This window comes from Xenopus tropicalis, chromosome 1, assembly GCF_000004195.4.
Source record: "Xenopus tropicalis strain Nigerian chromosome 1, UCB_Xtro_10.0, whole genome shotgun sequence".
NCBI classification, from domain to species: domain Eukaryota; kingdom Metazoa; phylum Chordata; class Amphibia; order Anura; family Pipidae; genus Xenopus; species Xenopus tropicalis.
Window position 1 is genome coordinate 144,120,601 of NC_030677.2, and position 23,559 is coordinate 144,144,159.

Below are 23,559 nucleotides of genomic sequence, written 5' to 3' on the forward strand. Positions count from 1 at the left end.
CTTACTGGTCAGTGGTTAATCATGTTTATCTTATAATTTCTACAATGACTTGTAGTCTAAACTGATCACTATTTACATTGCAACACAAGAAACTGATCCATGTCCAAAACAGCTTGTTATCCGTTCATAAAACATAACTTATAGGTTTTATTGTGAAATGAAAAGACAATGTTGTGCTTTAACAAAGAAAACAGGACAGAATGAAGAAAGCGGTTTTACAATTTAATTTCATTGGGGGAAAAGAGCCTTAAATTCTTATTGCATTCAATTACACTATTACTAATTGATCTTTTATACTTTTATTTGCAATTTATTTTTTGGTACAGAAGGTAAATGATTATGATTATTATGACTTACATATACTGTAAGCTTAGTATTCACAGTCAACCTAAACACATAGTCTGAAGCATTGAGGACATGGGAGTACAAAATCCTAGTCTCTTGAGGAATGCAAACATATTTCACACCTTTATTGTTATACAAGTTTGGGAGAAACCACAGACGTTACACAAGAGGCCTGGAGATGGTGGATTAGGGCCGAGGATTGGCGATTTACAGACCAGGCACTCAGAAACACCATGCCTAAAATTAACAAGAAGATTGTTTAGGGACAATCCATTATTTTCTAAGGAAACATTTAGAAAACATATTTATAACAATAAATATAATAATATAACAGTAATACAGCTTCTGCACCCAAAAACCAACCAGAAAACAACGCTACACACTAATGACTGTGCTAAAGGCTTCACAGTCTCTCTTGTGTGTGCATGTGTGTGTGTATCAGAAGAGTGTGGTTACCTGGAGTGCTGTGGACACAAGAATGCTTCCCTTCCCATGATCATGACAGCAGCACCACATAGAACACAGCTCTGTTTGTTCAAGAAAAGCTGCAGGGAGCCAAAACATGCAGTTACTGAGCAGAACTAATATGACAGAGTATTATAGCACTGAAGCAAGTGAACAGATACAGACTTATGAAGATGGGAAAATATATTTACATATAATGTGCAGGAAAAAAAACTGTTAAAAAGAAAAGAGAAAACTATGAAAAGAGATGAACTAGAACTGAAACTAGAAGAGAACTTTTACACAAGCAAGTCTTGCCAGATATGGGATTTATTATCCAGAAAACTTGGGACATGGGAGGTTTTGGATATAGGTTTTTTTTTTGCAATTTGGTGGGGTCCTTTAAAATCAATAATATCAAATAAAAACCACTTAGTAAAAAAGATAATAAGTAAAACATCATGAAAAATGTATTTAAAAGAAAACTAAACCCCCAGAATGAAAACTTAACCAACAAATAGTTGATATCATATACAAAAAAATGTCCGCACTGTTCTGTCATAGTTTCTCTCACCTGGCCAAATGCTCTAGTACGCAGAGAACAGAATGAGCAGAGGAGAGCAGGAGCCCTGGGGAACCCATCCCTGCATACTTGAGAGCAACGCAGAACCTGCAGTATCAGTCACATACAAATTAATATTTAGAATTCTCTGTACATCACTCAGTTCAGCTACAACATAAAAAAGTTTAGCCATGCACTGCATACACTTCATGACAAATTCTGCAAATTGTGTTTATAGGTGAAAGTTGTCAATAAATACCTTTATGTATTGAGCACGCGTTGGTGCAGAGATGCAGAGGGCTCGTGGGTCCTTTCTTAAGAACTGAATCAAGCGTTCACCTAACTTAGCCTCTTGCAGAAGCCGTGGCAGCTGGGACACCACAGTCATATCATCTGAACAGTGGTGCTCATAGTAACTGGACATACTGCTTAGATATGGCTGCCGGGATGCGTCTGTTCCTAGCAAGGATTGCTCCACTGCCTAGGGCCAAGAAAAATGCAAAGAATAACATATCAAACAATAGACTTAAAAAGGTGTGCACATACACTTTTAAAGGTGGAATATGTCTTATGTCTCTTTGTGTGTTAAATCTCAGACTGGTGATTTGCCTACAGCAGTGCTGTCCAACTTCTGTGGTACCGAGGGCCGGAATTTTTCCGACCTACGTGGTGGAGGGCCGATAATGAAAGCCAGTTTTGACCACTCCCCTTTTTGAAACTGCACCCACTTGAAACCACACCCGTGTTATCACATGACCATAACCATATTAATGGTTGTAGTACAGCAAAAACCTGCCATACTCTGCCTTCCCTACCCTGCCTGTGTGTGCCATACTCTGCCTTCCCTACCCTGCCTGTGTGTGCCATACTCTGCCTTCCCTACCCTGCCTGTGTGTGCCATACTCTGCCTGGCCTACCCTGCCTGTGTGTGCCATACTCTGCCTGCCCTATGCTGCCTGTGTGTGTCATACTCTACCTGCCCTACCCTGCCTGTGTGTGTATGGCACACACAGGCAGCATACAGTGACAATGCTGGCACTGCTCCTACAGTCTGCACAATAACTATATATTAAAAAACTTTTTAATTGCAGTACCACCTCAGTATATGTTCTTTTTGTAGTGTGCAGGGATTATTTATGGGTTTCTACTGCTCCAACAGTCACTGTCTGAGGTGTGAACAGTGGAACAATGTGGGTGATTACAGTCTGAGCCTGAGGTGTGAACACTGCAGGGGGTGAACAATGCAGAAACTAAAAGGTGTGAACAACACAGGGGATTACATTTTTAAACAATACAGGGGGATTACAGCCTGAATCTGAGGTGAGAACAATGCAGGGGGCAGTTAATCACACTACTGATACAATTTAAAGCTTACACAAGAGTAAGCCATCAAAGCAGCCAGACAGGTGGGGGGCCACACAGAGGGGGGTCGCGGGCCGCATGCGGCCCGCGGGCCGCCAGTTGGACAGCACTGGCCTACAGTATTATTATACAAACAGTTACTGGGTTAAAATATTTTAATGGAGCCTAACTTACAATGGTATCTGGAATATGAGAGCAAATCATACACTGATACCTGTAATTAAGTATGTGTTCCATTAACAGAGAAACCCGAATCCATTTATGAGATTTAAACATGTGGGTTTGTTCGATTTTCAGACTGGGTTTGTTCGATTTTACATTCCACTAACAGCTACAGATCTAAATGACATGTTTACCTTGCTAATATTACTAATGGCCTATAAAAGATTTTTTCTACAGTAAAGTGGCTAAAAATATGTGTTGGTCTGTGTCACGATTTAGTATAATTTACCTACCACAAATCACAATCAATACATTCTTACGTATACAAAAAAACCTGCTACTGACTAAATTACAAAACAGAACTCACAGCAGATTTCCCTGACAGGTGTGGTAGCCCCTGACATGCAATTACATCATTGCTGCTTAATTAAAAAGGGCCTAGTGGTGACTAGACTTCCCCCCCTGTTAGACAATGCACAAACCTTTTTGGATGCTAAGGTTCCAGTATGATATGCGGGCCAGCCTGATAGCCACAGGGTCGGGCATGTTTGGGCTGACCTCGGAACATCACTTGCAGGTTGCGGGCGGGTTTGAGCTCTTCCGCTCACCCTCCCACCCGTGACCTAACATTGCCAGCTTTCTCTTCCGGCTTGTGAATTTATAGGCACCATCCCTTTTGTGATATTATTGCATGGTGGGTGCGGGTCTATAAATAGAAGGGAGAAACCAGGTAGGGTTTGGGTTGGGAGCGGGCGACAGGCCTGGATTTGTGGAGAGGCCACAAAGACCCGGGCCTAGGGCGGCAGAAATGTAGGGGCACCCCGCCGCAACAATATTTTTAAATTTTGCTCCCATATGGAGCAATTGGGACCTCTCCCCACAGCTTCTTATGGGACTTTAAATGTATGCGCATGAGCAGGAAGGGGGTTTCTCCGGGAGTTCGTGCATGCGCATTCAGGGGGGGCGCACCCTAGGGGTGCCCGGAAGATAAATCTGGCGCTGAAGGGCGGGTTAGGTGCGGGTCAAGTTTTTCTCAACCTGCACATCACTAGGTTACGGGCTTCTTGGGTGAATGCTAAAATTTAACACTCATAATAGTCTTCCAGAATTATTCTCTCTATGATAAATACAGTAAAACCTAGTCAGCAGACACATAAAAATCCCTAATGATTCCACCCTAATGTACCACTATGGTATAACCCATAGCTGCCACACTTGATCTCTGGTTGAACTCTGGGCAGCCTTTAATATTAAATACTTAGAGGTTCAGTTCACCTCATTCACACAACTCGAAGACCACCATAGTTTGGGATGCTCTCTACAGCTGTGACAAACACTGACACAACAGTTTACCACTCTAACACCACCAGTAAAACACTTTTTAAGGTGGCCATATACAAGCAGATTTTTTTACTTCTAAACGATTCCAGAATTATCTGATAATGGGCCAGATTCAGTTCAGTCATAGAAAGGTTTATTACATGAAAACTGATCGATGAGATTCAATTTGAGATGCAATTCAGAAAAAACTCTCTATTAAAAAATCTATTGAGGTCTATGGGAAAAACTAGAACTGAATTAGAGAAAAGTTTTTACTTCTCAAACTGAATCTGAAGTTTTCACATGATAAAATTCTGACAGTTTGGAAAGGGACAGTCAGAAGCTCTTGGATACATGAACGAGGCATTATTTGATGTTGCCAGGTTGAATGTCTGTTCTTTGTTTTACCTTCTACTGCCGATGTTTATTGCTGCAGATAAATTGGTTGTGCCTTGTTACACTGCAGTGTCAGAAAAGATTGTTGCTTAAACAACCAATGGCATCAATCAGAGGGGCTACCCACATACTGTATATTACATAGAAATCCACTTAAATAGTGGGTGCTAAGCCTGCACATAAAGGGATGTGTCTTTCTGTTGTTTCTCCATTGTTATAATACATAGGATTTTTACTGTTCTCTAAATAGATAACTGATCAGTATAATTTATATTGAGGATTTTTACTATAATTAGAACAGTGGGAGAGATAAAGAAGAATAAAAGAGCTTGTTCATCAAGAGAATTAATGCTATACTGATAAGTATGCTCAAATGTAAATATGCAAATAAGGTTAATAGTTAATAGTTTGGTATTTTACAGCTCTTTTTGTAAACGATTTGATATACAGCTATATCGAAATATGATTTTTTTGTGCAGTCACAATTAATTGATTCATTGTCCTTCAAATTAATAACTTTCTACTACAACTATTGTTTTTTCCTGCAATTTACTATATATAAATTTCAACTTCTTCATCCATATCTGAAAGCCCTAACCTCCAATCCTCTTTAAATCAGTATGTCAGCTGCGCTTTCTACTTTCACCACAAACAATATAAGCTGCCAACTAGGCCACTCCAGAGTTGGCACCTTATGGGCCCATGTATTGGGCCTGCTTCATCAATATCTAGCAGAAACATATCTATCAGGCATGTTTGAAAATCCCATCAGACAAAGATATTGTCAGCATATTAATATTGTCCTCTTTTGACAGGTCTCTGATCAGATAAGTCCTATTTGGGCCATTGTGTGGGTGGCCGTATTGTTTGGCTGCCTAACAATGTGACTGGATTTCAAGGTGAATGGCCAGTTTTAGATTAACATCAACCAACCAGCCTGAGGGAAGAATGGGCAGTTTATAATAGTTATAAGAGTTATAATAGACAGTTAGAGTTACAGAGGCTGATACCTGAACCTGATGTTACACCTAGCAATAACCAGTTGTGCTTTATTTGAGGAAAGTGTAGGTATCTTAAATAAATCTGCTTAGGCCTATGGCACAAGGGCTAAAAAACCTCTCTCCATCCCATGTATGCATGTGCAACGACAGGCAAGAAAGTTCAGAATACTGTATATTTTCGTCCTAATATCCACTCTGCTAGTGCGCTAACAGACAGATCCTGTGCCTGTCATTGCACATGCATAGGCAGATATACTCCAACAGAGTACACAACCCACATGCCATTAGCCATAGAATAAATATAAATTCACTTTCACAAATTTAGAAGGTACCAGTGAAGAAATAAGTGTGGATAAAGAAAGAAACAAAAGTTTTTCCAAGCATGAAGATAAGAAGAGAATGGGTCTCAGACATGTTCTAAATACTTTAGATAAAATACCATGGGGTCAGATAGGCAACCTGCCAGTAAATGTTTTGTGTCAAAATGTTTTGTGTAAAATGTTCCTCACATACCATTAGGGTGAAGACACACAGAGCTACTAGTAGTAACTACTTGTCGTGGCTACTAAAACAGACAATACTGATCATTTGCAGATAATTGTCTCTACATGTATTTTAGCAGAGGCAATTCTCAGTATTATCTGGGGTTTAGTACACATGAAAAATAGCTTCTACTAAGCAGCTCTGTGTGTCTTCAACCTTAAGGTGAGATTAGTCCCTGTGATAAATCTTTGCAACTAATCTTCTCAAAAAGCCATCCCACCGACAAGAATGTAAATCACCAGTGGGATGGCATACGAGTTGCTTTGGTTTTCCAAAGTTGCCGCCCAAGGAAACTTCGTGTCACTTCGGAAAACCAAAACGGCACATTTTTGCCGGTGGGATGGCATGGTGACTAATCTCCATGTGTGCCACTGCCCTAAAAGCCAGAAAATACCCTGCCATAGACAATACTGAGAACTGTCTTGGTTAAAACACATGTAGAGACAATTATCAGTAAATGATCAAGCAAATGACAATTGGCTGCTTCTAGTAGCTCAGTGTGTCTTCACCCTAAATGTCATATTTCTTACCATGACCAGATGACTGATCTGTAGCCCTGAAATGAGAAAACTCCTGAACTATATACACAATTCTGGGAACACACACATGCACACAAATTATACAGACTAGATTAAACAAACAAACAAACAAAAAAAATGGCAATTGACAAGGAATTCAGAAATGAAATATTTGATCAACATTCAGTCATGAAATGTAATGGGCATAGCTATCCCCACAACAAAGAAAATACCTGTACTGTCTTACAGTTAGAACAGGTGAAAACCATTGTGTGGAAGGCCCTTCTTCTTTCCACTCCTTGGTAACATAAATATCTTAAAGGAGAAGGAAATGTCAACAAAAACAATAGTAAGGTGCATCTGCAAGGTCTCACTAAAATCACTTGTATAACCTCCTGCCCTGCTGCTGTTTGCACTCTATCTTTAGAACCACTGATATGTCTTTGCCCTAGTGATAAGTGCTGGTATATGTCACAAAACTTCAGATTCTTTCTTTACCCGCCTGGCCTGGCAAAACTCAATGCATGCACCTGCACTCTTTTTCTTTTTTCAGTGGTCACAGAGAGGTTATCCAGAATGCTTGGGACCTGGGGTTTTCCAGATAAGGGATCTTTCCGTAATTTGGATCTCCGGCACTTAGAAGTGGTGGATACGACTGCCAAGCTTATATGCCAAGCTTATGCCAAGCTTATATGCCAAGCTTATCACATATGTGCACATAATGAGTGAGTTGTAGCACTTGCTCATTATTTGCGTGTGTGTGTCCCAAGATGGCCACCCACACTGTGAGGTCCCTCCCAGTGCAGGTGGCTTAGTGTTTGTGAGGGGCATATTTAACTATTGCTTCCCACTAAAGGAGAATGGGTTCTGTTAGCCTACACCTCTAATGGGGGAACAATTTTTTTAAAATGCCATTGCTTTGTAGAACCAGTTTAAATCATCAGAGTGCAATTCTACTGCACTTTATTGGCCTTGCCACCTTCTCTGGACTTTTGGATTAAATTAACAACATCCTACTGGTTCAAAGGTTAACCTCTCGAACATGGGATGTCCACAGTACATGGGATACCTGTATTTCTACTTAATAATCCCTGAAATTGTTTTAGAGAAGGATAATGTTTCCCATAATTTCATTTTGGACATGTGACCAAAAATATAAATTGTACGCAATTTAAATAGACATATGCAAAAAATATTTTTTTGTGTGCATAAGGAGGTGGGTGGCTCAAAATAATTACTTACTCATGTGTTTTTACACAAATATATTGTGTGCTCCACAATTGGTTCTTGTGTGCAGAAGCACAAATGCATAGCTTGGAGGGTACATTGGAGGAGGGCTGTCCAAATAATGGTTGAGAGGTGCATACAGACAAGGGGGTGTCTTCTGCGACCCTGCAAAGTACTTTTCTCCCTCTGGGTTGTGCTGACCTGACCCCTTAATTAAGAGCAATCTCATTGCACTCTGAAACTGACCATACACGAGCATATTTAAGATGCCAATTCGGCCTCTTCATACCCAGTCAGCAGATTATATGCCTATGTAACATGCCCTATCCGACTGCCTTCCCAATATATTTGGCCAAAAACTATCTATTCAACAGGTATGATAATGTCATTGGGCAAGGACAGCATTATGATTCGATTGTTGGCATGGAGGCAACATGATCAGGTCTGACCTAATTGGCCAAACATATAGGTTGCCAAATTGGAGAAAGATCCTGTCATTTGGTGACCTCACCAGACAAATGGATCTTAATGTGTATAGCCAGCTTTATAAGACTATAAACTAGGTAGCTGCAAATGGATGAAGCAAGAGTGGCAGGGCTGGAACCAGGGGTAGGTAGAGTAGGTAACTGCCTAGGATGCTGAAGCTAGGAACACAAGTAAAAGAAAAATCAATATATAGATGCTCGCAACCTCCCTGTCTTGCATTAAGTTCTGTCAAGTGAGCGGGAGGAGCTCAAGGCAGGAAAAGTAAAGGAAGGAGTAGCATAAGAAGGATTGGAAGGAGGAGTGAAAATGTGTTAGGAGGTTTAGAGAAAAAAGGAAGACGTGAAAGAGTAGAAGGTTAACAATATTTCAATAAATATATAAAATATAAACATGTTATATCTTTGTACACTGTTGTCTTCCTACTTACCTTTACAACGCTCCCATGGAAGAAGCTAAGAGTATCTCTCCCTCTGTGGTCCTGGCCTACCCGCAACAGGCAGCCTAAAGTTCTACGAAGAGCAACCCAGTGTAACGGTGGTATCTCAGGACCACCTTCAAGCTCAGACAGTGCTCCACAAAGGTCTCTCTCAATGACTCCCTCAGGAGAGCAATGCATCAGGCATAGTAACTGTGTAGAAAAAAAAACATTACAAAGCAGGTAAGGGTATTGTGGACAGTATAATAAAAATAGGGCATTGTAAAATAGAAGTTGCAAAGTAATTTCTCTTTGAGCCACTTTTATGCAGGTTAAACAGCACCACCAGAGGTGCCAAGTGTGTATTTTCTGTCCAAAATCTGCTCTGTGTGTGCACTGACAGAAGGATTTCTGTCCTGTGAATGTGCATAGATAAAGTGACCAAATCTCTTTTTTTAACAAATGTGTTTCTCAGTGGAGAAAACCCAATGTGTGCCATAGCCTAAAGCTGGTCACACACGTGGTGATTGGTCGCACAAATGATCGTTCCAACCCTCCACTGACGTTCGGGGCTGAATCGTCAGATATGGAGGTAGAAACAATAGGATTTCTACCTCTTTCTGCCGATTCAGCCCTGAAGGTAGATTTTTCTTGGGCGCCTTCAATGGCGCCCGATCAAAATCTTTTAACCCGCCCGATCGGCGAGTCATCCGATATTTGCAGCCTTCTGCAATATCGGTCGCCTCACCGAGTTTCCATACACGCACCGAATATCATATTATCGGTGCGTGTATGGCCAGCTTTAAGGATAAAATGCTTGAATCTGCCAGACCGTACAAGTGAAATCAGGAAATATTTTGTTTGAAGAACTCACAAATAAATTGTTAAATATATACATTGACAAATCTAAGAGTGAAACAATAATTATTAGTAAAAAAAAAAACATCCACTACAGTTTAGTGGACGCTTCAATTTTAAGTCACAGCTACTTTAAATTCATCAATGTAAACAAAATAGACTAACAGACAAAATAGACAGTATATATATACACATATATATATAAAATATATTATATAAAAGTTTGCAAGCTACATAAAAATAATCTCTGAGCTGCACAGTTTTATACTCATTTAATTTCCTTCTTTACAACTCCAGTGATTCACCATGCTTTGAATCGGTTTGTTATTTTAATGTACTGCTCATCTGAAACATTGCCCAAACCAGAGTATGAGTGAAGTTTGCTAATCCAGCAGCATTATAGGGCTGTACACATCTTAATGCACATGAGTCAACGGCTAACTGCTGAACACTTGTCCAATTACCTTTTTCACTCTGGCTGCTGGATCCTCTTCCACCAGTCGCTGTATAATATTTCCTAAAAGCCCTTGTAGGTTGTTAGGAAACCCTGTAATCTTCTGGGTTACTGTCTCAAATACGCCAAAGACACGCAACTCCTCACAGGCCAGAGACAGCCACAGTGGGTTTTGGGAACAGGTGTTCTGCAGTAAGAGACTGAGTTGCTCAGGACTCAAGGTCTGAAAAAGATTAAGTAGAACAAACCAGAACATACTGTAATTGTTATTTGGCTATATTGTCTGGCTTTAGTTTATTTTTTTGCTGTTTATCCCCTATGACTCCATGTTAAACTCCAGAATTCAATCATACACTTTCTTGTTTTCAAATTTATATTTCTCTTATTTTTCTAGAATTTTTACCTTGAAACTGTATTCCGATTTTATTGTTTTATATTTATTTATTTGTTTTTGTAATTCTCTCCCCACCTTTTGTATTTTGACTTTTTTTTATGAGATTGCTGAAAAAAACAAAATAGCACAAACATATCAGCATCTAAAAAATACACATACACTGCTGACATTACATTATGTGCTAGAGCAGGGATCCCTAACCTTGTTTACTTGTGAGCCACACTCAGATGCAAAAAAGTGTTATTGACTTGGTCAGCCACAAAAGTATGAAAAAAATTCTTTGGGAATGCCAAATAAGGCCTGTGATTGGCTATTTTATAGCCCCATGTGGATTGCTAACCCGTAGGAGGCTATGCTTGGAGTGTCTCTATACTTCCAAAACTCATCTCCAAGCCAAAAATGTAAAAATGGACACCTACTTTGAGGCCAATGGGAGCAACGTCAAAGGGGGTGGTGAGCAACATGTTATTTCCAAGCCACTGGATGGGGATCACTATGTTAGAGACTATACGCTGCTAGTTACTGAAGCTTCCCACACTGGAAACAATGAAACCAATAACCAATACTTATTCTGTGAGTGGCATTGGCATTAGGCTAAATGCACACTGATTATTGATACTATATTTTAATCAGGGACAACAACAGAAGTCAAATGATGGTTGCCTGTTACATTAAGAGTATTATGCAGAAACACAAAATGTAATAAAATATGTAGTACTATAACCCTCATCTTGATCTTGCCATTGCTCTCTTGATGGTTACCCATATGCATATTATTTCACTGTTGATTTGTGTGGGCCCCAAAGCAAATGATTTAAAAAACTATGATAAACTTTGGAGGAATTGCAACAGGGATGATTGACCAAAATGCTATACAACTGTAACCAATAAACTCAGCTGGTATGTAGGAAATCATTAGCAATACCAAAATTCACATTAAAATACCAATCTGTGTTGGGTAATAGAGAGCTATGGCTTCAGAAACTTTGCTGAGCAATAGTGCATGCAGTGCATGTATTAGTATGTGAAACCACACTAGTCTATCAAAGATACGCCCTCTACGCCATTTTTGTCTGATTACACTGTGCTATTATGGGAAGTTGTTCTGGCTGTGTGGTATGGCAATAAAGAAGCCGAGAAATTGATGAAAAGCATATTATATTAGACATATACCATCACTCTCTAAAGGTGGCCATACACACACCGATATTAACATAGTTTTCAATATCAATTATCTTGTGGATCAAGCACAATAGAAAATTTTGAGGGGGCACTGGAACATGGGCAAATGTTAATTCTGACTCATCAGATAGGGGAAGAATTCTTTTGTTTTAACTTGCATATCTCACAATTCAGCTCTTAATGTTAGTGGAGTGGATGAGAGGTCTTTCTTGTGACCAATGGTTGTGGGAAAGTTTGTAATTGTAATGTGTATAGCCACCTTAAGTCCCTTTGGTTTTAATACTATCTCCCAAAGTATCTGTTACTTATTATTTAAAGGGTCTCATACTTTTATCCTTACAAATGTGTTTCTCCATGCTTTTCCTTTACCTTGCTGTAGCGGGATAGATACATGACAGCCAATTCCTTTGCAGACTGCGGGGACAGTAGTTCCAATTGCAAACAGAAAGGTGAATGTGCATTAGTGGTAGTAGTACTAAAAACACATCTGCAAGAAGGTGGCAAGAAACCATCTGTGGTCAGCCAGGACAAGAGATCTGACGTATCATATGGATTAGATAGCTATAAAAGAGGTAATAATCTACTAAATAATCTATTTAAATACTCAGATTTATCTAAAATACATTCAACATTTGCTAGATTGTATTAGATTCCTGTAGAACCCTTATTTTAGGCACCCATGGAAATGTCCATAATAGTAAAATGAATGTCCAAATTTTCTATATAAAGTGTCCATGTTTCAATATTTAGGTTTTGCATTTACTTCTTTGATTGCATACTTGAAAAAAAGCAAGATGGGCTTGAAACACGTTCCAATAAACATAAAATAAAAAGCTAGCCATGCATATCTACCTTTTCTTGAGTTAACTACATTCAGTAATTTGCTGAGCTATATACATCTGGTGGGGGTGTCTACAAGACACAATTCTTACAAACTTTTATTCTCAGTATCTAGTTACAATTCTTTTTACTTGTACTACAGGGTTAAAGTTTGATGTTAAAATCCCAGCTTCTGTGGCATTTAATGAACATTGTTTATGAAAGGATCAGTATAGACTTCTTTTCAGCATGAGCTCAGTGAATAGAGCTTGTGCTGAACATATTCTTTGCCTGTTGTTTAAATTAAGAAACATCTACAATTTCTGGAACTAAACAGGAATATAAAGCCAGTTTAAAGGAATACTGTCATGAGAAAACATGTTTTTTTCAAAATGCATCAGTTAATAGATCTTCTCCAGCAGAATCCTTCATTGAAATCTGTTTTTCAAAAACACAAACAGATTTTCTAATATTTAATTTTGAAATTTCACATGGGGCTAGCCCATAGTCTTCATTTCCCAGGGTGCCACAGCCATGTGACCTGTGCTCTGATAAACTTCAGTCACACTTTACTGCTGAGCTGCATGTTGGAGTGATATCACCCCCTCCCAGCAGCCGATCAGCAGAACAGTGGGGAGGTAGCAAGATAGCAGCTCCCATTAGATATCAGAATAGCACTCAATAGTAAGAAATCCAAGTCCGGCTTGGGACTCCTTCAGTTACATGGGATTAGGAAACAATAGTTTACCTGAAAGCAGTTCTAATGTGTAGCGCTGGCTCCTTCTGAAAGCTCAGACTCAATGCACTGAGATTGCACCTACACACCAATATTACAACTAAAAAAAATACAATTGTTGTTTCAAGAATACATTTCAAAAGGTAGAGTAAATGGTAAACAGTGTAATTTAGAATTAAAAAGTATACATAAAAATCATGACAGTATCCCTTTAACTTTAACACTTCCTGTCACTTCCTGATGCCACAGAACTTCAAATTAAGCTGATAAAACTAATTACCAGTTTGCTGAGAAGTCTCCTGATACGGTAGCAGAGATTTATCGCTGACAACTAATCTCCTTGTGGGGCATCAGCCCAAATGCTTCTGCTTATAGAAGAGGAGCGTTGTTTGTTCAAGGGTAGAGAGGGAGCTCTGAACAAAGTGCCCTGTTTATAAGGTAAGGTGAGTGAAAATAACTCAGGTTTTTTAATTACTGCTGTATAATGGCAAAAAAAAAGGAAAATGTGGATGTATTTTTATAAAAATAACAGGCAAAATGAAATTAATTTACTGTGTTCATTTTTAGCAAAGGTGTTTTTAGGTGTAAACTGTCCCTTTAAGTCTTTCTGAATCAACATTGACAAAAAACTATATATACCTTTGTACTGAGGGGAATATTCATTTTTAATTCAATTCAGACTGATGCCCTATTAAGTATTCTATGACATTTACATACTGTATTTCTATGTGTTATTCTCTATATTTCCCTGGCAGTATTCACATACTGTATAAATATACAGGTCATAAAGGGGTAACACAATCACATAGCTAATAAAATGTACAAGAGCAATAACCTATAGCAAATCAGGCATTCGCTTTCATTTTCTAACTTGCACAAAACCAGTATTTCTCATATTGTGAGGCCACAGTCCAGTGATTTAACCTGGGACTCCCCTATTTGACACTTCCAGCAACCTAAAGGTCATTTAACAAGAGTTTTGTAAATCAACCCTCTGTATGCACCTACATCTCTTATTCTCTGCATGTAGGAGTGAACATGGAATCCCTGGTACACTTGCATATTCATATTCCACACAGCTGCAGCTATCAAAACATTCATCCTTTATCACATAGCCACAAATGCAGTCATATAATAACTAAGGTAACCCTAAAAACATTACCTGATTTACAGCATCAATAAATAAAAACAGAGTTTTGTTTGGAGAGACTGGACTTGATTTTAGAATTTGCATCATAATTTCTTTAAGGTCCTCGTTTCTAACACAATCTCTTAACCTCTGCAGAAAATCATCACGCTCTTTAAACAGTAGACAAAAAACATTAAAATTACAATAAATACAAAATGCCATATTAATTGCATTCTCATAAGACGGAATCTCTCTACCTTGAATTTATTGGTTACCACTTTAATCCACTCATTTTTTTTTACATGTCATTGAATTAAAGTTTGATAGATGATACCTGGGCCAACTGACATTACATGGCAGCAGATTCGCATTGCTAGGTTGCTGAGTTGGACAGAAGAGGGACAACAGCCAGTAAAATGGTAAAACACCGTCATGTTAGGTATCTGTTAATCCAAAAAAATAAGGAAATCTTATATACTGTATATAAAAAATTTGCTTTTGTTAAATTAACAATATTGTCTTTTAATTATATTTTCTAGAGACACTACACCCTCACCTCAACAGCTCTCATTAAGCAGGCAGCAAGTAAAGAGGACTTGCCCATGCCAGGTTCCGCTATGATTTGCAAAACAGGGAGCCAAGGATACTTAATTCCCTCTTCTGCTTCTTTAACCATGCAGTTTATATGCTGTGCGGAGTCTTTAAATTCCATTTGTAGGAACTCAAGGATCCTCTGTACTTCAAGCTCACGTCCCAGAAACAGCTGGCACCTCTGCTGAAGGAATAATTGGTGTTGGGCTTCCTCCAACTGTTCCCTAATAACATAAAAATAGATTAATAGCAATTTGCATACTTTGCTTTTATTCTGAATCTATCGGTCAAGTGCATAAATCATTGGAGGAATATTGTAGTATTCTTCACTATTATTTCCTACCATGAAGAAAGGTGCTGGTCCAAAAGCATGTATCTGTACAGGTATGGGACCCGTTATCAAAATGCTCAGGACGTGGGGTTTTCCCGGATAAGGGATCTTTCCGTAATTTGGATCTGCTACCTTAAGCTTACCAAAAAAAACTATTTAAACAGTAATAATACCCAATAGGATTGTTTTGGCTCCAATAAGGCTTAATTATATCTAAGTTGGGATCAAGTACTGTTTCATTATTACAGAGAAAAAGGAAATAATTTTGAAAAATTTGAATTATTTGCTTATAATGTAGTATATGGGAGATGGCCTTTCCGTAATTCAGAACTTTCTGGATAATGGGTTTATGGATAAGGGATCCCATACCTGTACCTGTTATAAGATAAAGAAATGCTAGTGTGTCTGCATAAGAAAACTGAGAATATACATCACAAATGGCCTGGTGTGCTGCCCTGAGTGCATATTACCAGGATGGCTTCTCTGTTTCAGAAAAAACTTCTGCATGCCCTGGAAAGGTTTCTATGATCCTTGTCTTGAGGAACAGTAGAATCCAGGAAGAAAATTCACAGGAGAAGCCCAATCTGACCTAAGAAGGAAGGCACAATTTAGAATCTCTTGTGTCAGTAATATAGAATTGTAATTAAACCTATGCTAAATACCTTTTCTGAACCTGAAATACAGTCTTTGCCTTCCACCTTGCACTCATACTTCAATATCTGTTCTGCCGGAAACCGATGGTACACATGTTGCTTCAGAGACTGCACCAATAATGCCTTCTGGCCTGTTTCTTGATACTGAGTCAGCTCCTGCAGAGGTAACTGATCCAAAAAGGAAGGATCTCGAAGGCAGAATGCAGCATTTCGATTGGAATTCCTGTAAGCTCCATGAAGTATCTCCATCCCAGTAATAGACATGCCGGGTATCCAGTGGTACTGTTCCACAACCTCAGAGGGAACCTCAAAAATATCTGGGATCCAGCCAGCACTATACCATGGGATGGAATTAAGCAGTAACAGTCATAAAGGCAAAGAGATGTTTAGTGTCTTTGTTATTAAAGTCTGAAGTGTACACAACCCCTAAACTTCAGGGAGTATGAATTGGACAGACATAATACTAAAGGTGGCTCTTTCCCCCGATATGCCCACCTAAGATGTGTGATATTGGGGTATTCCAATCATTAGGTCCTAGGTCACTGACCCCAAAGTAGTGGCTTGCAAGCAACCTGTTGCTCACCAAGCCCTTTGATGTTGCTCTCAGTGGCCTCAAAGCAATTGCTCATTTTTAAATTTATGACTTGAAGGCAAGTTTTAGAGGCACAAAGACCATGTGTACTGCCAAACAGAGTCTGTCGTAGTCTACAGTATATTTTAGACTACCAAATCACAGCATTTATTGGTTACCCCCTTGGAATTTTTTTCATGCTTGCATTGCTCTTTTACACTAGGGCCTAACAATTGGATTACAATGGTGGGAATAGGAGCCATAAGAGCGAGGAGTGGTTCCCGATGTGGTTCTCGGTTCGATGGGAAAATTAAACCTGCATGATCGACATCTGCCCAATTTTCTGGCCGGTAGAATAGACTCGTCAGTGGTCCCCGTATACAGGCTGCCGAAAGACCTAAATCTGCATCTTAAATCTGATCATGTATGGCTACCTTAAAATTCATATTCAGTAATAATATTCATCCTCCCTCAAAATGTGAAACGATGCAGAAAGAAAGATGTTTTGAAAGCATTTTACCTCCTAAAACTGCCATTATATGAGAGCTGCATACACAACCTCTCTAATCAGAAGCCAGAGCAAAATGAAACATGGGAGTGTCTCTTCAGTCTCCCACAGGAAGCTGTCACAGCACTGACTGGGGGGGGGAGCAGTGAGTAGAGCAGGAAGGTCTGCCTGTGACATCGCAAAGCCCCGCCCACCCTATGCATATTCACTGCACTTTAAGTAGCTGTTGCTCTGTTACTGAAGTCTATCAGGGCTGGGGGCCCTAGCCACATACTGAAGAGTCTAAACCAGAAGCTTTCAAAAGGACTGAGGATTTTTCTGAGAGAGGAAGTCAGACACTGCAACATCATGTTTACAAAAAAAAGACAAGAAATACTGTGTTTCTTTTGATAGCATTACTGTAAGTGCTTATGGCTGTATTTACATAGACCTTTCTGATAAAGCTTACTTAGTTTTTATCTTTTCATTTTCCTTTAATAACAAATAATCTAAGCTTTTTGTTATTTCTTGTGCCAAAAAGAACAAGCAGACTAAAGCTACCTCATGTTTGGACCTTGCAAGTTAGATAATTGGATTAACAGTATAGAACCTTTTCCATTCACCTCTTCTTGTGACTGTTTTGTAAGCAGGAGTAGACTTCCCAGTAACCCAAGAAATAACAAAAACAATAGATTATTTATGATTAAAATTTTTTTTTTAAAAAAGTATGTCCTGTTTGAACTAATGTTGAATAAGGGGGTATGCTGCCCCTTTAAAGGAAATGTCTATAGCTTTTATTGCAATCGGACCATCAGCCCAATAAGACAACTTACAGGTAAACCAAGAATAAACCAAGTCCACTAATAAATCGATTATGATTACTATAATGTTGTTTCAATGTTATTATTCACCAATGAAAATAAAAAAGTGGGGCTGCAACCCATCCCTGATTGCAAAGCTGAATGTAAGAGCTGTAATATTATGCAAACCATACAGAAAAAATAATTAACACATAAAAAGGTGCTTTTATGTGGTGCATGGAATCAAAAGTAGCACAATTATTTCTCAGCCCTAACATTCCCCATTAGTTTTTTTGATTGCATATACAGTAACGCATATTGGGGCCGATTCACTAAAGTGCCATAATGCTTATCGCATGCTTTTTTGCGTTAAAAAGCACGCGATAAATAAGTACCGATTCATCATCAAGTGATTTCGAATGTGTTAAGACGCATATCGCATGCGCAAAAAAACGCACTATCGCATGCGTTATTTACCTCGCATTGCGTTAATTCTCGCATAGATATAATACTAACGCATGATTCACAAACACATATGAAGCGTTAAATGCGCTAAATATCGAATTAGTCTGTGTGAAAATTAACACCTACTTGGGGCAGGCGGTACTTAAAGAAAATTGTGGTTCTTGAGCTTTTGGCAACACAATATGGACTCTACAGTGGGATTTATTCAAGTATGTGTTGGCCCTAGAGTTATGCATCCTCCAGTTTTCAGGGAAATGGTAATTTTCAGAAAAGTTGTTTTCCGAAAGTAATGGTTAAGTGCGTAAAATCGTGCGCTAATATAGCAAGCGGCAAAATATATTGTGCACAGCGAGAAATAACGCAAGAAAAACGCTTACCGCTCTCCCAGCAGTATCACCATCAGGGCATTTCCATATGTGTCCTGCTGACATCTATCCAGCTCACCAAGGCAGGTGGCCAGAATCTTGCTGGAAGGTGTGTCCTGGGGTATTCCCCATCTTAAATCACATTCTACTAGGCAGAGATTGCGGGCCTCACACCACTCCCGGAGCTCTGGGAACACCTTTACAAAGTTAAAAATGTATGTATTTGTTACAGAATAGAAGTCATAGCAATACAGGCAGGTCCATTGGCTTCTAATTAAATTGACCATAGAGTGTGTGAATGTGAGAGGGTCCTTAGTTTGTAATCTCAACTGTAGCAGGAACTGATGTTAATGATGAATAATCTCTATAAAGCACTGTGGAAATGTGTTGGTACTTCATAAATAATAGTAAATAAATAAAAATACAGTAGCAGACATATTCCACCAAAATCAGTAACACAAGGAGTGATCTTACTGTTGCATAATCATTCACACCATTACAAATTACTTCTTAATTTGAATTTGCCAAAGCCAACATTACAGAGATCTACAGTATTTGTTAGATCAAGAGACAAACCAGTGGATCAGGGCTGTTTAAAGGACAATGAAAGGTTAATATAAATTAAAAGTAAGTCTAAAGGCATTCTCTTTAAGTACTTACTGCATATCTAAATTCCCAGATCCCTGCTTGCTTCTCTGAGATATGGTGCTGGCAGCCAACAGCAGTGTGAAGACTACAGTGACATCACTGAAATCTCTCTCCCCTTCCTGTAGGTGCCAGCGGCAGCCTTCCTATTCTCTGAGCATATGTGTAACTTGATCCTGTCTCCTGTTCTGAGCTACACATGCCCACCAGCCAATCAGAAGCAGATCTGGCAGAGGGAAGGGGGGGAGGGAATGAAACACATGTGCAGTATGAAGCAAGGAGGGAAAGGAAGGGAGAATACCTTTTTAGAGATGGCTGCCTGTTCTAGAAAATGTGAAGTAAGTGTGACTGAGTAAATATTTGATTAAATGAGCCAAAAGTGTGGCGTTTTTACTAAACAATAGGAGGACTATTGGGCAGTATGCTTTCTAAATTTTGACTTGCATTCTCCTTTAAGTGTATTGCCAAATATTACAACAACCTATGGGCTAATTGTGTATAACCTTCTTTATCCTTATAGGAATACAGACTTAAAACTTGTTATTTATATCCCGTGGGTGCCCCAAAGAGCTAGAATTGGGGAGAAGTGGGGGGAAACCTTTGCTTTTCATCCACTGCATATCCATACCTTTCAACTATATCTGTTCATTCTCTTATCTACTGGTGTACAGCAAAATAGATAAATGATGTATGCTCCTTAGAAGTCTGACAGTATTGATGCTGAAGGAAGTACAGAGAACTTAAAACAGAGGCATTCTAAGGGGAGGTTGAGGCCATTAAGACAGGGGGCTCAAACTCAATTTACCTGGGGGCCGCAGGAGGCAAAGTCAGGATGAGGCTGGGCCGCATAAGGGATTTCACAAAAAATTGGCTTTCAAGGGATAATGCAAGGCACGGCGGGCGGGAGCTGCTGATTGCGGAAATGACGTTATGCCATCATAACAGTTATTATGGGAAGACGTTCTGTGTGCACAATTAGCTCCTTATGATGGCATAACGTCATTTCCGCAATCAGCAGCTCCCGCCCGCCGTGCCTTGCATTATCCCTTGAATCGCAATAAAAATCGCAATCCATTCATTGCTTTTGAGAAGGCGTTGGTGCGGGCCACAAAATATTGTACCGAGGGCCGCAAATGGCCCGCGGGCCGCGAGTTTGAGACCCCTGCATTAAGACATAATGAATGTAGTCAATCCCGGATTGCGTTTGGGATCTGGCCAAATCTGAACCTCTTTTGTCAAGATTCAGGCAAATCCAAGTGACTGACGGAACCAAATCCAATTTCTTATACTCATGTGACTACCATGACTAATTTGCACATGCATATTACAGTTTGTTTTGGGATTTGTTTGAATCCTTCATGGAAGATTTAGTGTTGGGCCTAATCCAAAAACAGGATTTGGTACAAGATAAATGAATAACTATGTGGCAAAACTTGAACTATTTCAGTGACCCACAGCAGTCTAGAAACATGCAGAATATGATTTTGCTTTTGCATAACCATTTGTGGCAGTGCTGGGGTAGAAATAGTGGCCCAGCTCAGCTGTAAAATGTAATTTGTAGCTTTTTCAAGGAAATGACAAGCTGTCAGTTAAGTAAATCACATATAAGTAGAATATGCAGACACATAAAAAACAATTTTTGTGAAATAATATGATTAAATGCTTACTATGAAAATCATGAACAATTTCCTCCAATTTCTTATATGTCTTGAGGGCACTTTTAAAAAACATGTGCCTAGATCACCATGTAGGAGGAAAACATACTTTGCTAGTCCCTATTTTTTCTTATCAGCGAGACAGCTATTTTTTACCTTCTTTATAAGCACATCCCTCTCTGAATGAAAATCATCAAATGTTGATGAGACAAAAACTCTCACTGTTTTCCAGCCCTTTAAATGTGAGCGTGAGCCTGTGGGACTGGACAAGGTCTTAGGACTCCAACTATCAATGATGCTCCACATCTTGTCCACATCTTTAACTGATTCCTGTAGAAAACCAAGAGCGCATGATCAACTAACCATATAGACTGACCTAACACACATCAAAAGGAACTTCTCAGAACTATGCTAAGCATGGAAATAATCAGTAAACTGTGGTATATTTATTCAACATTATTTTGTAATATTTATGAAGGTGTCATTACCCTAAAAGGGCTTTATAATCTTGGGGGTGGGTTAAAGAAGAAGACCATGAAACTGCAGGGGGCACAGGAGGTACAGGGGGCTCAGCAGGACACTGATAGATTAGCAGTTACAATATGCCTCCTATTGTTCAAATATGCAAAATGCTTGCTAGAAACCCGTATTAAAAAAAGCCAAGTTAGTGAGCACCACATCAGTCAGCTACATGCTGCTATACCTGCACTCCTTCACAGCCTGTCGCACGGCTCCTGGAACTGGTGACTGCAGAACCCATGTTTCCCTGTCTAAGCGGCTATACGCGTTGCCCCGGTAACGCAGCCCGGAAGTTAGGCGCAGACGCGCGGTGTAGTGACTGGAACTATTGTCACTGCGGAGTCTGTATGCGACACTTGTAACGCGGTGCCAAACCCAGATACAAACTGTTGGAAACTTGGAATCGTTGGACGTTTTCCAAAAGTAACATGTGGCCGCCCTGAGTTATTGGATGCTTTTTACTTGTTCCTTTTAAGTGTGCCACCATGGGATGGCTGCGTAGAAGCCAATAGACTACGTGTAAAAACCTGGTGTGAAAATATAGTATTCTTACATTTTACAATAACCTATTATATGGGAGATTATTACAATTGAAAGGAATTCACATCAGTTACTGACACACAGTGGAGCTTATTACTTGTTAGCTGACTAGGTCTGCTAGGATCTAATTATCCTTTCTCAGGGGCTGTTTTTGGTTGTGGGACAGGAGATGGAGGATTTCTTGGTCTCACCAACTTTTTGTTGCCAAAGAGATCCCTCCTGAAGCCCACATGCGCTGTACCTCTCCCGTCCGAGCCCTCTGCCCCTCCACCTCTACTACTTTTGTGTAGCTACATAAAGGTGGCCACACACGGGGCGATTTGCGATCTTTCGTTCGACCATCGGTCGCACGAAAGATCATTCAATCCGCCACTAACGTTCAGGGCTGAAATAGCAGACAAGGAGGTAGAAACAATAGGATTTCTACCTCCTTCTGCCGATTCAGCCCTGAAGGCAGATTTTGCTCAGGCGCCTTCTATGGCGCCCAATCAAAATCTTTTAACCTGGCCGATCGGCGAGTCGACCGATATCAGCAGACTCCTGCGATATTGGTCGACTTGCCATACACGCACCGAATATCGTACGAAACGAGGTTTCGTACAATATTATCGGTGCGTGTATGGCCAGATTTACAGAGATGGAAGCAGCGACAGGCGGGCGGCTAGGGAAGAACATGTAGCATCACCTGTTCTACCCGTCACCTTCCTGCCGCTGCTTCCATCTTTGTTATGCAGCTACACAGTAGTAGAGATGGAAACAGTGGCGAGTCTGCGGCAGTTTAGCCTCAAGCACCCAGTTCCAGCGCCTATGTATTATGCAGTGTAGTCAGGGCTGCTCCTGCCATAAGGCATGATGAACCTTGCATTAGGTGACAGTGATTGGGCATTGATGTGACAAAAAGCCATCTCTGGTAAGAGTTGAATTTGCAAACTGTTTTGTATATTGTAAACTGTTTCAAGTAAGAATACATTTTCAAAGTTCCAAAATTTGCCCTGTGGACATTTAAAAGGCTTCCATTAAAGAAATACTGTGATGGGAAAACATGTTTTTTTTCCCCCAAAAGTCAACAGTTAATAGAGCTCCTCCAGCAGCATCCTGCATTGAAATCCGTTTAAAAACACAAACATATTTTCTTATGGGCTAGCCATATTCCTCATTTCCCAGGGTGCCACAGTCATGTGACCTCTGCTCTGATATACTTTAGTCACACTTTACTGTTGAGCTGCAAGTTGGAGTAATATCACCCCCCCCTCCCTTTCCCCCCAGCAGCTGATCAGCAGAACAGTGGGAAGGCAGCATCCCAGTAGATATCAGGATAGCAATAGTAAGAAATCCAAGTCCGGCTTGGGACTCCTCAAGCCTCCAGTTACAAGGGAGTAGGAGAAACAATAGGTTACCTGAAAGCAGTTCTAATGTGTTGCTCTGGCTCTTTCTGAAAGCTCAGAATCAGGCACAATGCACTGAGATGGCTGCCTACACACCAGTATTGCAACTAAAAAAAAATACATTTGTTGGTTCAAGAATACAATTTTAAATGGTAGAAGGAATTATTGGCTATGTAAACATTTTAATTTAGAAATAAAA

The 23,559-nt window shown here is 39.7% G+C and overlaps 1 protein-coding gene across 1 annotated transcript; it reads right to left on the minus strand.

Moving 5' to 3' along the window:
• Positions 1–201: 201 nt before the first annotated feature.
• On the minus strand, positions 202–21,735 carry LOC101730219 (telomerase protein component 1). The gene is made up of 15 exons (XM_004910636.4): positions 21,620–21,735; positions 21,073–21,246; positions 18,629–18,813; positions 15,938–16,262; positions 15,746–15,864; positions 14,910–15,168; positions 14,688–14,796; positions 14,387–14,523; positions 12,039–12,230; positions 10,104–10,316; positions 8,794–8,994; positions 1,611–1,832; positions 1,364–1,459; positions 802–890; positions 202–582 (listed from the first exon to the last, which is right to left on the minus strand). The coding sequence occupies exons 1-15, from the start codon at positions 21,674–21,676 to the stop codon at positions 462–464; spliced, it is 2,499 nt and encodes an 832-aa protein (XP_004910693.2). The 5' UTR covers positions 21,677–21,735; the 3' UTR covers positions 202–461.
• Positions 21,736–23,559: the final 1,824 nt, after the last annotated feature.